This window comes from Oncorhynchus mykiss, chromosome 4, assembly GCF_057628025.1.
Source record: "Oncorhynchus mykiss isolate SJ-2025 chromosome 4, ASM5762802v1, whole genome shotgun sequence".
NCBI lineage: Eukaryota > Metazoa > Chordata > Actinopteri > Salmoniformes > Salmonidae > Oncorhynchus > Oncorhynchus mykiss.
The window spans coordinates 63,912,636-63,926,375 of NC_143025.1; the positions used below are offsets into that span (position 1 = coordinate 63,912,636).

At 48.2% G+C, this 13,740-nt stretch overlaps 1 protein-coding gene across 6 annotated transcripts in view; it reads left to right on the forward strand.

Moving 5' to 3' along the window:
- Positions 1 to 13,740, forward strand: part of LOC110522145 (tyrosine-protein kinase Fyn) — a 67,531-nt gene that overhangs the window by 40,945 nt on the left and 12,846 nt on the right. For all 6 annotated transcript variants that reach the window (XM_036975688.2, XM_036975689.2, XM_090232539.1 and 3 more), the window contains 3 exons: positions 7,965 to 8,230; positions 10,278 to 10,374; positions 12,900 to 12,998. In XM_036975688.2, the coding sequence (XP_036831583.2) occupies positions 7,972 to 8,230; positions 10,278 to 10,374; positions 12,900 to 12,998 (455 nt within the window). In that variant the 5' untranslated portion in view covers positions 7,965 to 7,971. The remainder of the gene's footprint in view (positions 1 to 7,964; positions 8,231 to 10,277; positions 10,375 to 12,899; positions 12,999 to 13,740) is intronic.

Below are 13,740 nucleotides of genomic sequence, written 5' to 3' on the forward strand. Positions count from 1 at the left end.
CATTCTTTGGGGATGCTTTTCTGCAAAGGGGACAGGACGACTGCACCTTATTGAGGGGAGGATGGATGGGGCCATGTATCGCAAGATCTTGGTCAACAACCCCCTTCCCTCAGTAAGAGCATTGAAGATGGGTCGTGGCTGGATCTTCGAGCATGACAACGACCCGAAACACACAGCCAGGGCAACTAAGGAGTGGCTCTGTAAGAAGCATCTCAAGGTCCTGGAGTGGCCTATCCAGTCTCCAGACCTGAACCCAATAGAAAATATTTGGAGGGAGCTGAAAGTCCGTATTGCCCTGCAACAGCCCCGAAACCTGAAACCAAATATTAAGTTCTGCTTTTCTGATGTATCAAATACTTATGTCATGCAATAAAATGCAAATTAATTACTTAAAAATCATACAATGTGATTTTCTGGATTTTTGTTTTAGATTCCGTCTCTCACAGTTGGAGTGTACCTATGATAAAAATTACATGCTTTGTAAGTAGGAAACACTGCTGATTTTGTTCTCCCCACTGTATATTTGACCTTGTGTTGTAGGTTATTGTCCTGCTGAAAGGTGAATTCCCCTGCCGGTGCCAGGTGGAACGCAGGCTAAAAAAAGGTTTCATGATTTTTGCCTGTGCTTAGCCTATCCCGTTTTATTTTTTATCCTGGAAAACCCCCCAGTATTTGCAGATGACAAGCATACCCATACCATGATAGAGCAGCCACCATGCTTGAAAATAAGGAGTTACTCAGTGACGTGTTGTGCTGGATTTACACCCAAACGGGGCTTTGCATTTACGCCAAAAGGTGTATTCCTTTGCCGTGTTGTTTTTTTTCCAGTGTTAGCACGTTGTTCCATACAAGATGCATGTTTTGGAATATTTCTATTCTGTGTATTTGTGTTCTTCCTTTCACTCATTTAGGTCACTATTGTGGAGTCACTACAATGTTGTTTATCCATCCTCAGTTCTCTCCCATCACAGCCATTGAACTCTGTAGTTGTTTTAAAATCACCAATGGCCTCATGGTGACATCCTTAAGCAGTTTCCTTCCTGTCCTGCAGCTCAGTTCAGAAGGACGACAATCTTTGAGGTGTTGAGGTAGTTTAATACATCATCCACAGCATAATTATTAACTTGACCATGCTTGAAGATATATTTCATGTCTGGTTTGTTACTGTTACCCATCTACCAATCACTGCCCTTTTTTTACGAAGCTTTAAAAAAAACTTCCTGGTTTCTGTAGTTTAATCTGTCCTTGATTGTCACGTTCATTGGAATGAATGTCGGACCAAGGCAGCGTATGTTGAGTTCCACATAATTTATTAAAGAAGTGAAACTATAGCAAAGACGAAACAATAAACAAACAAATAACGAACCGTGACAACACCACCAACTCAAAGCATAAACAATATCCCATAACCCACAGGTGGAAAGAATTAGACTTAAGTATGATCCCCAATTAGAGACAACAATATTGGAATCATACCAAAATCCCAACATAGAAAAAACAACCTAGAACCCCACATAGAAAATATAAACTAGACTAACCCCCCAGTCACACCCTGACCTACAGATGTAGTATGAATGGGGGACAGAGGAAGGGGTAGTCATTCAAAAATCACGCCAACCCCTATTATTTCACACAGAGTGAGTCCATGTACCTTTTTATGTGATTTAATTTTTTTAAAGCCACATTTGACTAATTTAGGCTTGCCTAAACTAAAGGAGCTGAATACGAATGCAACGACTATATTTTAATTATTTAAAAAAATATGAGTACGTTTTATTTTTTCAAATCGTTCTTCCACTTTGACATGACAGAGTATGTTGTGTGTATTGTTGACAAAAATACAAATTCATTTGAATCCCACTAAGTATTGTGTTACAATATGAAGATATGCAAGGTGTCTGAATACGTTTGCAAGGCACTGTATGTGTGTTCAGGGCCCGGCCAGCAAGCCCGACCGTCAAGCCCGACCGTCAAGCCCGACCAGCGCCAGCCCTCTCTTTGGGCTAGGCGACTCCTGGGGGGTTTCTAGGAGGTTTGGATCCCACCTCAGGCCTGCTCCTCCAGCGATGGTATTGTGCCTAATTGTTTCCTCAGAGCCGTGCCAGGTGACCTCTGTAACCCGTCCTGAACACAATCTCTCTCTCCTCACAGAGACACAGCCAGAGCAGTCAGTTAGACCCGGAAGCAGCACACCACAGGACTCTCTCTCCTCACAGAGACGCAGCCAGAGCAGTCAGTCAGACCCGGAAGCAGCACACCACAGGACTCTCTCTCTCTCCGCCAGCTGATGATGAATCACATAACACCAGGCCTTGTGATAGAGGGAGGGAGAGGAAGAGAAAGAGGAGAAAGAGGAGGGGACCTGATGCACCACACAGTCTGATTTAGAGTCCTAAACATACAGTATAGAGATTTGGAGGGATCCAAAAATTATTACGAAGGTCGGAGTCAGAATGTTGATGCCGTGATTCGGCTTAATCCCAATGTTCGCCTTGCAGCTGTTGTGATAATTGAGCCACTAGCGCTTACACATGCACACACTGCTCACCCCTTGATTGCGTGCGTCGGGTGCTATGTTTGTGTTCCTGTTCATGTTAAGTGGCTGTATGTAGGTTGGGGATTGAATGAGGCATAAGCCTCTGAGCGTTAACCTTGAATGGTGCAGGACCGCTCGTGATGCTGCTGCCTGTGTGCGTGACAGAGGCTGGCTGGCTGGTTGGCAGCACGCTGAGAGCACAGAGGCAAGGCCGTCCCCCGGCGGACTGGGGCTCAGCATGTGACGCCCAGCACTGATCATTATTCTGCTCCTTTTGTCAAGTGTTTGGGGGCTGTGCTCCGCCCCAAGGCACTCCTCCTTCTGCTCCTCCGCCCTCTCCCCCTTTTACTCTCTCCTTGTCTCACACTTCCAGTTAACCTCTCTCTCCCTTTCTCTCTCTCTCTCTCTCTCTCCTTCCCCCGCTCTTGCTTTCTCTCGCTCTCTCTCTGTCTCTCCTCTCGCCCCCCTTGATAATCTTCTATCTCATTATCTCTGTAGACCTCCCGCTCTCTCTGTCTGGAAGTCTATTTTAACATTCACTCGGTTTCACCTGATGAAGGGTATAACACTGAGGCTAATGTTCCACACGCGCGGAACTAAAGTGAGAGTACAACACCAAATGTCTTGATCCTTTGTCTGGCTCTGAAGTGGTGAAAGTAAAATAGGTTAGGCCACATCAGTGAGGTGGCTCGGCCACACAGTAAGGAATAGGCCATTTGAGATGAGCTCACAAAAACATCCACAGACCCACAGATGGATGTGTACTGTACTGAAGAGGTGGCCATATTATTTCCTGCTCCCTCATCTCCTCCCTGCTCTCTGCTCCGAGATGATGGCATCCTGTAAAGGCCTACTGTGTTCTGTCCAGATAGAGGGGGTCCCATGAGGGTCCAGACCACCCCAGTGCATAAATCGACAGTGTAGCCCCCCCCCCCTTGCTAATGATTCATCACCCCCTATGAAATATACATGACTCCATCCAGGGCGTTCCCCCCTCAGTTCTCTTGCAGCTGGCCCAACACCGACTCTGAGGCATGCCTACCTTGATTTTGCACAACTGTCCCATGAATAATTGACATGGATCTGACCGAGCGTGTGTCCACTGTCGATGGTTCTTTTTTCTGAGCGAGCGTGTGTTCACTGTGGATGGATCTTTTTTCTGAGTGAGCGTGTGTTCACTGTGGACGGATCTTTTTTCTGAGCGAGCGTGTGTTCACTGTGGATGGGTCTTTTTTCTGAGCGAGCGTGTGTTCACTGTGGATGGATCTTTTTTTCTGAGCGAGCGTGTGTTCACTGTGGACGGATCTTTTTTCTGAGCGAGCGTGTGTTCACTGTGGACGGGTCTTTTTTCTGAGCGAGCGTGTGTTCACTGTGGATGGGTCTTTTTTCTGAGCGAGCGTGTGTTCACTGTGGATGGATCTTTTTTCTGAGCGAGCGTGTGTTCACTGTGGATGGGTCTTTTTTTCTGAGCGAGCGTGTGTTCACTATGGATGGATCTTTTTTCTGAGCGAGCGTGTGTTCACTGTGGATGGATCTTTTTTCTGAGCGAGCGTGTGTTCACTGTGGATGGGTCTTTTTTTCTGAGCGAGCGTGTGTTCACTGTGGATGGGTCTTTTTTTCTGAGCGAGCGTGTGTTCACTGTGGATGGATCTTTTTTCTATCCCTTTCTTCTCTTTAGAGACTGATTGCCGGAGACATGCTCGAACATGTCACCTTCTTGATTTAATCCATTTTTGTCCCTTTTGCTTTTTATTTAATGAACAGGAGCCTTAGATTCTTCAAATCTTTAGATCTTTGGCTTTCAATTAAAGCTCTTAATGAATTTGGTCCATATAGGCCCTAAATGAATGGCCTTTATTTTAACTAATTATAGACCCAACTGCTACTCTGCTTCTGGTTATGTTCTGCTTTATAATTGATTTTGCCTGAAGGACCATTGATCTGATTGGCTGAACCAATCTGAGGAGGAGAAGAAGAGTGAGTGTTTCTATACGAAACACTGTGCTGATGGCTTTCAGTCGCTTTCAGGCTGTTATTCTGCAGCAGAGGAAGGGGAGGAGTAAACAGCAATACAAGTGCCTACGGCTAGCAGGTGTTTTCTGTTTTCTGAACAGGAGGGAAGAATTCATCAGTGGAGAGAAGGAGAGGGAGAAAGAAAGATGGAAGGGGGCGAAGAAAGAGATGAAAGAGGTTGGGTTCAAACAAAGGGAGCAGTGAGGCTGAGCTCAGTCCCTAGCCTGTGTTGAGGGGTCCATGGTGAACAGTGTTGTGGGGTCCATGGTGAACAGTGTTGAGGGGTCCATAGTGAGCAGTGTTGAGGGGTCCATAGTGAGCAGTGTTGAGGGGTCCATAGTGAGCAGTGTCGAGGGGTCCATGGTGAGCAGTGTCGAGTGGTCCATGGTGAGCAGTGTCGAGGGGTCCATAGTGAGCAGTGTCGAGGGGTCCATAGTGAGCAGTGTCGAGGGGTCCATGGTGAACAGTGTCGAGGGGTCCATGGTGAGCAGTGTTGAGGGGTCCATAGTGAGCAGTGTCGAGGGGTCCATGGTGAGCAGTGTCGAGGGGTCCATGGTGAGCAGTGTCGAGGGGTCCATGGTGAGCAGTGTTGAGGGGTCCATGGTGAGCAGTGTCGAGGGGTCCATGGTGAGCAGTGTCGAGGGGTCCATGGTGAGCAGTGTCGAGGGGTCCATGGTGAGCAGTGTCGAGGGGTCCATGGTGAGCAGTGTCGAGGGGTCCATGGTGAGCAGTGCCGAGGGGTCCATGGTGAGCAGTGCCGAGGGGTCCATGGTGGCAGTGTCGAGGGGTCCATGGTGAACAGTGTCGAGGGGTCCATGGTGAGCAGTGTCGAGGGGTCCATGGTGAGCAGTGTCGAGGGGTCCATGGTGAGCAGTGTCGAGGGGTCCATGGTGAGCAGTGTCGAGGGGTCCATGGTGAGCAGTGTCGAGGGGTCCATGGTGAGCAGTGTCGAGGGGTCCATGGTGAGCAGTGTCGAGGGGTCCATGGTGAGCAGTGTCGAGGGGTCCATGGTGGACAGTGTTTGTAGCACTGGGCTGAGGCTCTGTTAGTTCATGGCTGACGGTCTCCTGCTATGAGGACTGTCTTATAGCTGCCTACTGCAGGATAGAATAACAATACTGGGAGTGGTCCTGCAGTACTCTGGGATATGGTTGAAGCTGACTACACACTGCATCTCCCATCATTTACACAGCAGCAGCCTATTCCATGGGGCTCCTTTGGAATCACCTATAATACTGTGCCGCTATTAGAGGCAGCTTTGACTGTATCTAGTCAACAACATACCGCTTCCACAGATTACTCTGACATTTACCACAACACAAGCCAAGCCTTCTGACCGGCTAACAGAGATCAATGAAAATGTCAATGTCCAACAGCCAATCCAATCTCTCTCTCTGCTGCTGGGCGGCTATGTTGTGAGGTAGATTATCGAGCAACTTTGAGCCTTTTTAGTGATGCTACAAGTTGTTAGGTGTAGCTAGGTGATTAGAACTGCTGTGGAATCCACCACTGACCATAGCAGTTATCTGATTCCTCTTCCCACTCAGGGCTTGTCGACTTGGATTACAGATTTGGACCGCTGAGTCATTGTGGCATTTACTGCATTCGCACGCCCATTTTGCGGAGCCAGGTTGGTTTGTCAGGTCACGGTCACAGAGCAAATACGATGCTCTGATATGTTATGTAGTTTATGAGATTGGATGATGTCACGAGATACCTTTTCATCTGATCTCTGTATTTGTGTGGATTCAGCCTTAATCTACAAATTAAATCCAAATATGTAGTTTATACTTTAATAGATTGGGAACCCTGACGTTGTTTATTTCCCTGTCTCTGTCTGTCTGTCTCTCTCGCTGTCCTCTCTCTCTCTCTCTCTCTCTCCTTTGGACAAGCGGGCGGTAGTCAGTCAGTGACGATGACGGAAGAAGGGTCTGTGCCACGGCCATGCTCTATTGGTGACCATTGTCCTGCTGCTGTGCTGATTGATGGAGAGGAGGAGGGCTTCCTATAGTTTGGGCCTTATTTTTCCCTTTGACCAAAGGGAAGCATACTGAGCCAGAGTCTCTTCTCCTTGCATGTGTCTTCAATGACTGCAGACTACACGTCCTGCTCCTCTCAGAAGAGATGGAAGAGCCAGGAGACTCTGGGCCAGGAGGCTTGGAATGAGGGGGAGAGAGAGAGAGAGAGAAGGAGGGAGATGGAGGGAGGGAGGGATAAAGAGACAGAAAGAGAAACAGGGCTCTGATTTAAATCCTGAATATTTTCAAATTACACGTTTGAGGGCAGTCGGTGGCTTTAGCTGAAGGCTAGATCAGCAGTCTGTCTCCATAGGAACACTGCAACTTACAGTCTATTTGTCTCCACTGATCTACTACACAGACAAAGTGTTATGTTCGTGTTTGTTTTGCACACTGGTAATGAGATGACATTCATTCTCGCAGGGTGAATAAAACTGCCCAGTGGTAATCTTCCCCAGCACCACAGTAGTAGAGCTTGGCTCTCGGCCGTTCATTAACTTTACGCTTTCGTTTTGACAGTGCAAATACCATCTCAGCTAACGCATAAATAGTCTACTGAAGGTATATATTTTTTGTTTGTATGTAGGTGTGTTTATATACTGGTATTTAATGACCTAGATAATACCATAGAAGTACGCTACTCTTGGCTGAACAATGGGTGGTAGGAACACGGAGATGTCTGGAAATATGTCCCGTCTCTTTAACTGACAGAAGTAACATCCACACTGCAGTTGCTCTCCTCTCTCCATCCCCACCTCTGGAGTCCATTTGACCGTACGGACGGTCGATACTGGCAGTGATGTGACCATAGAAATAATCGATGAGCTAATACCCCTGAGACCCTTCCTCCATGGGTCCCCTGCTCCCCGACTAGCCCTCCTTCCCCAAGTCCAGTGTGTATCACAGTGTGGTTTTTCTCCTGGCCATGAAAGAGACACTGTGTGTGTGTGTGTGTGTGTGTGTGTGTGTGTGTGTGTGTGTGTGTGTGTGTGTGTGTGTGTGTGTGTGTGTGTGTGTGTGTGTGTGTGTGTGTGTGTGTGTGTGTGTTCCAGGTGGCAGTCATCCGGAGCTCTGCTGTGTGTGTCGTCTGTGTGAGTCATCCGGAGCTCTGCTGTGTGTGTCGTCTGTATGTGTGTGTCAGGCTATAAACCTCCCAGTTTTCTGCTCTGTGTGTGTGCTTGCGTGCGTATCAGGCTATAAACTTCCCAGTGGTCCTTGAGAGAAAGCATCCCAAGGAAATGTGATCTGAGGAGATGGGAGAGCAAACCAAGAACAATGTCAAAGTTCACCTCTATTGCATGTAGTACTACTCATCATTTTCAGACTGGTTGTAGGATTGATTTCCTGTCGAGTTGATAATCCCTCTTCTTTCTCTGTGTTTCTCCTTGACTTTCTAGAATATAGATGATGGGCTGTGTGCAATGCAAGGATAAAGAAGCAACCAAACTCACGGGCGACCCAGACACCAGCATCTCCCAGAGTGCCGCGGGCTACCGCTATGGAGCCGACCCCACGCCACAGCACCAGCACTACCCCAACTTCGGGGTCACCGCCATCCCAAACTTCAACAACTTCCAGGCACCCGTTGGCCAGGGGATAACGGTTTTTGGAGGGGTCCACACCTCCTCCCACACAGGGACACTCCGCACCCGTGGCGGAACAGGTAGGGGTTTTGATATGTTCCCCTTTACCCCGTTACGGATTTCCCCCAACTCTCTTCACCTCACGGCCCCGTCCCGGCGCCTCGCCCCTGTGTTGGAACGTCCGGCCGGCGCTTGCAAGGCCTTTTGTGTGTGCTTTCATTGTTTACATAGGGAATATTTCCAGTCAGGATATCCTTCATGTTTTACTGAGCCACAGCTGTTACAAGAAGAACTCAGCGTTTCCACTTAGCTAAACACGGCTTCCCTCAAAGTGTGGATTATTTCTGTCCCAAAGCGGTCCAAATCCACACAGGCGGTCGCAGTGGACCAAGGGGTTTAACTTTTACATTTCTTCCTATTCGGGAACTTTGGTACAAGCTGTCCCTCTCTCTCTCTCAACCACTTTAATGACAAAATAATGGTACTGCCTTGTCCGATCAGCCTCATAGCTTCATCTGTATGCACTTAATTAATAGTCAGAATGGAAGTTCACAGCTAGTAGCGTTTGTCCCATGGCCTTATGTAACTGAATTGAATGGGCTTCACATACCACGATTCTCAGATTCTGCATAACCAAGCCTGTTTGTTGTTTTGTGGTTTGCTCTGTGGGTTTCTTGTAAATGGTGGAGGTGTGGAGTTATTGTTTCAAAAGGGATGCCGTCTGTATCTCGGGACTGGTGTGGCGGGTAGATGCGTCAGAGGTGTGGCTCTCAAAAGCCCCCGGTGTGCTCTCTCTGTCTCTCTCTTTGTCACTCTGTCTCTCTCCCTCTCGTCTCTCTCTTTCTCTCTGTCTCTGTACTGTGTCGCATGAAAGGCAGCTGCTTGTGCTCTTCTCACTGCTGATATCATCAAGGGCCCTGCTCTCAAAGCACACGCTCATCATTTCCTGTAGAACACATTGTCGTCGTCCCCCCCCCCCCCCCCCCGTCACAAGGGCTAGGGCTTTGAAGTGACCTGAGGTAAATGTGATGACGAGGCCCTTGAGGAACAAGAAGAGCACACTCAAGCTTCCTCATCAGACCTTTCAAGCCAATCAGCTAGCTCCTCGGGTCACCTGCAGGCAGCATGGGTAAAGATCAGGCCGGCTCTGCTTGCAAGGTCAACATACACAGTGCATCTTGATGTTCCTTCCTGGTTCCTGCCCAATCACAGCCACAACTCACTGACATCTGATTTGATTTGATCCTTCTATCCTCTAGTGTGTGGAGGCCAGGCCAGCATTAGCCACAGGCTCTTTGATTTTTTTTTAAAAAGAGTCCCGTTTTGAAAGGCTGGATTATGAAATCTCTGGCTGTGTCTGTCTGTGTTTGTGGAGTCTGGGAGACTGCAGTGGAGCAGCCAGGCAGTACCACTGTTAGTGTGCGATACCTCTGTAGGTCCGCCGTTGTATTTGGCCCGCTGTCACTGTGTTGAAACTAGATTTGTAAGGCTGTGTAGGCTTCCACCATATCGCCGGGATGCGTCAAGTCTTTTCAGATGAGGGAAAGGAGATGAATAAAGAAAGCTCTTTAGACTTTGTGGAGGCTTATCCTGAGAGATTCAGCAGGCCGCCTGGGTAGCTGGAGCTCAGCCCCTCTCTCAGCCCAGTCTGTCTGGAGCCCCTACACACTTCCCCAGGGACTAGGAGGCTTTCACACTTGTCTCAGTCTAATCTTGGAAAGGAATGTGTTTTTCCTATTTGACAGAACTCTGCAATTACATATGTTATTTACTGTACGTGTCTGCTGAGAGGTTATTTGTCTGCTGAGAGGTTATTTGTCTGCTGAGAGGTTCTTTTCCGTTCACCATTTCTGCAGTATTTGTGTGCTACCTTCTAAGATGCCCAGTACTGTACGAAGGCTAATTTCCAGCTAGTTATGCCCATAAAATGGGACGATTGATTTCACATTTGAATTCAATACAGCTCATACACAGTATATCCACCGTCTCTCGTATAAAAAGCATACAGTGCACACAGCCTCCCTCCCAGTGCCAGTCAGTTCAATGTGAGTCTGTCAGACTCTCGGGTTCATTCGCTGCTCGTCCTAGTCGCGTGAGTGCTGACGCTGTGTGTTTATCTCTCGGCAGGAGTCACCCTCTTTGTGGCACTTTACGACTACGAGGCCCGGACAGAGGACGACCTCAGCTTCAGGAAAGGGGAGAAGTTTCAGATTATCAACAGCACGTAAGTACAGTAACAGTACTTATCACACCCACTGCACCGAGGGGGAACGGGTCTATATTATATATGTCAATTAGAATGCATATTACAATCACTGTTGCAGTCTGGCTGTCAAGGTAAGGCATTTTGATCGGGGGGAAGTGGTGATTGAATGGTGTCTGGGACAGCTGTTGTATTTGCATTTTCAACCACGAACAGCTGCGGTTATATCTACATTTAAACTGGGTGGAGCAGTCAGGGGTCTTTAGTTTGCAGTGGGTGCCGTGGAATGGTTCTGTGTTGTTCTTCAGTCTGCTCTGGTCTGGTGTGGACTTTCGCTTTGAACCGTCTGACACGAAGTGCAGCCACCCTATTTCCTGTGCCTACTCTACGGCCATGTTGGGTACAGTTACCCTTCTGTCAGCAAAACTGTCTCAGACCAGCCAACGGGAAGACAGCTGATATTTCAAACATGCTGCTTTTTTTCTATGTGAAAGACTCCACTCAGCTGAATTGATAGCCTGCGCACTGCAAAATAAAAATGTATATTTCTCTCAGGAGCGTGTGTGACTGGGTCTGTTTTAGGTTTGTGGTCATCTCCTCTATTCTCCCCCTGTCCATGTTCACCCCTGTAGGTGTCACCACGCCCATTCATACTGCTTTAGCATCCTGTCCTCTCACCCCATGCGGAAGGGCTGCTCTTCCTCCTCATACCGCAGCAGCACACCTTTCACCTTTCACCTTTCCACCCACCGCCTTCCCCATCTAGAGCAAAGGCAGGAAGAGCACCATCATTAGTAACCCTCCCTATCCTCTCCTCATCTCTCCTCTTCCTCCTGGGCAGTGGCCAGAAAGAGCTGCATCCACCACCCTCCGTCGCCCGTCCTCAGTCCGCCCACGCCTGCTGCTTCCCTCCCTCCCTTCCTGGCAGGAACCTCTAACTGGGTACACTGCCCCCTCCTGGATAGAAGACTAGTTGCACCCAACCCAGTCCCAGACCCTGTCTCTCCCTTGTAGTCAGGGCTGCCTGGCGCAAAGACAGTACGTGGCAGATGCCTGTTCAGACAGGGCTTAGGTGAGCAGCCCTGGGACTCCCTCGGACACACTGTGCACCGAGCAGTGGGTGAAGGGACTGTTGTGTTGTGGTGGTATCCTCAAGGGAACACTGAGCTTGGTGTAGGCATCTATCACGTTCCAGGGATTCATCCTAAACAAAAAGACTCAAGTCTTTATAATGCTCCAGTTTGATTGCTTGTGCTAGTTTCCTATAGCAGTTTTGATATAAAGACACATTTATAAGTGTTTATAATACAATGGCATATTTAGCACATTTTTCTCAGACTGAAAAATGACCTCAGAAATATGCAGGAAATAGCTCTGATTTGTTGTTCAATGGTTCAAGTCTTAAGGGTTAGTAAATTGGGTATTGTTTTTGTACATATTCCAACTATGAATACTATTCTGGTGGATACCAGCCTGACTCCAGTCTGTCGACACAATCCACTCATTACTCTGTCATCAGCAGTGACCACAGGGAAGGGGGGCTAGTCAGAGCATTACAATACTTCTGGAGATGGGAGGAGGATGGTTCTCTCTTTGTTTACATGTTGTTGTTTTCTGTCTTTGTGGCGGAGTCGAGATGGTTTAAAGAGGGTTGAAGAAGACAGACGGGCCCCTCCCATCTCTCTCTCTCTCTCTCTCGCCTGCTTTCCTCCCAGAAATCCATCCTTCCTCTCAGCTGTTAGCGTTAGTGTGTTAGGGTGAACACACTAGCCCTCCAGGGGGAACCTCCATTCTGCTCTCAGAACAAAGGAAACCGGCCCCATTTCTTGCTCTGAAGTCGTACCCCAGCCCCCCCCCCCCCCCCCCCCCGCCCCACACTCCCATCATGTTCTTATTCAGGACAAATGAAAGACCGCCACTAGCTCGCACAAAATGAAAGATGAAATGTGCGAGGGAGAGAAGGGAGAGAGAGAGATGTAAAAGAGGGCAGTGTGTCTGGAGGACAGACAAGCGAGAGTGGTGGAGGGCGGCAGGGTAGCTTAGTGGTTAGAGCGTTGGACTAGTAACCGAAAGGTTGCAAGTTCGAATCCCCGAGCTGTCGTTCTGCCCCTGAACAGGCAGTTAACCCAATGTTCCTAGGCCGTCATTGAAAATAAGAATTTGTTCTTAACTGACTTGCCTAGTAAAATTTAAATTTAAAATTAAATATATATAGGAAAGGTGATAGAGGGAGGACATGAGAGAGGCAGTAATGGCCGTGTAGGCATGCAAGCTCTCTCAGGCACTGGTTCTCTCTCATCTCTACATCCGTCTTCCTCCCTCCTCTGCTTGTAATCAGCCACTGCTGCCAAATACTACCTCCCTCCACGATTCCATACAAACACATGAAGGCATATACTGCTTTCAATGTATTCACATTGTCAACTGCATTATTGAACATAGTGGTTTGTGTTCTCGCCGCTCTAATAATACACTCTGTACATGAAACCATCTGACCCCCCCCCCCCCCTTCTCTCTCCCTCCCTCTCTCCCTCCCTCTCCCTCAGTGAAGGGGACTGGTGGGATGCTCGTTCCCTCACCACCGGTGGAAATGGCTACATTCCCAGTAATTACGTGGCTCCAGTGGACTCCATCCAGGCTGAGGAGTGAGTAGCAGTCTGTCATACTGAGTTTCATTGGGACACGCTCTGATAGAGCTGACTACATGGCATGAACAAACAACAAAAAAAGAGAATGAAATGAAAAATGTAATGATTGAACACACACACACACTCTCTGTCTCTGTCTTTTCTCCAGCGCTTGAGTTGGACTAAAATAGTTGCCTGTACTCATTTTGGGTGTCGGTACTGTTTATATTTAGGTGCTGGAGCTCCACAATACTTTTGAGCTAATATTCTAATAAGAGGAACAGGAGCTCAAGCAGTAGAACATTTGAGGTGCCGGTACTCGGCTCCGGGGGGCTCCCGCCCAAGTCAAGCGCGGGTTCTCTCTCCTCTCTTCATTCTCTTCGCTGTCTGAGACAACAGGGAGAGAGGAAGATGTCCGAAGTTAAGACAAGCATAGACATCCTCTCTTTCTCTCAGCATCTGGAGTTAACAGTCAACACAAGGCTCTGAGCAGAAATGTAATCATACTGGGATGTGTATGTCTCTGCAGAGCTGGCACTTTCCCCAGCTCATTAAAGCGACTATTCCCCAGCTCATTACTAGACACTATAAAAGACAGGAGAATTGCGTTAAATGCTGTGTGTGTTCCGATTATTTGAAATGTCATAGAGAATGTATAAGAGCTTTGTCTGTGTCATGTGTGAATGAACCTGAATGTCTGACGGTGCTACAGCCCCCCCCCCCCCCCCCCACACACACCCCCCTCCTCGTCCTCGACTCT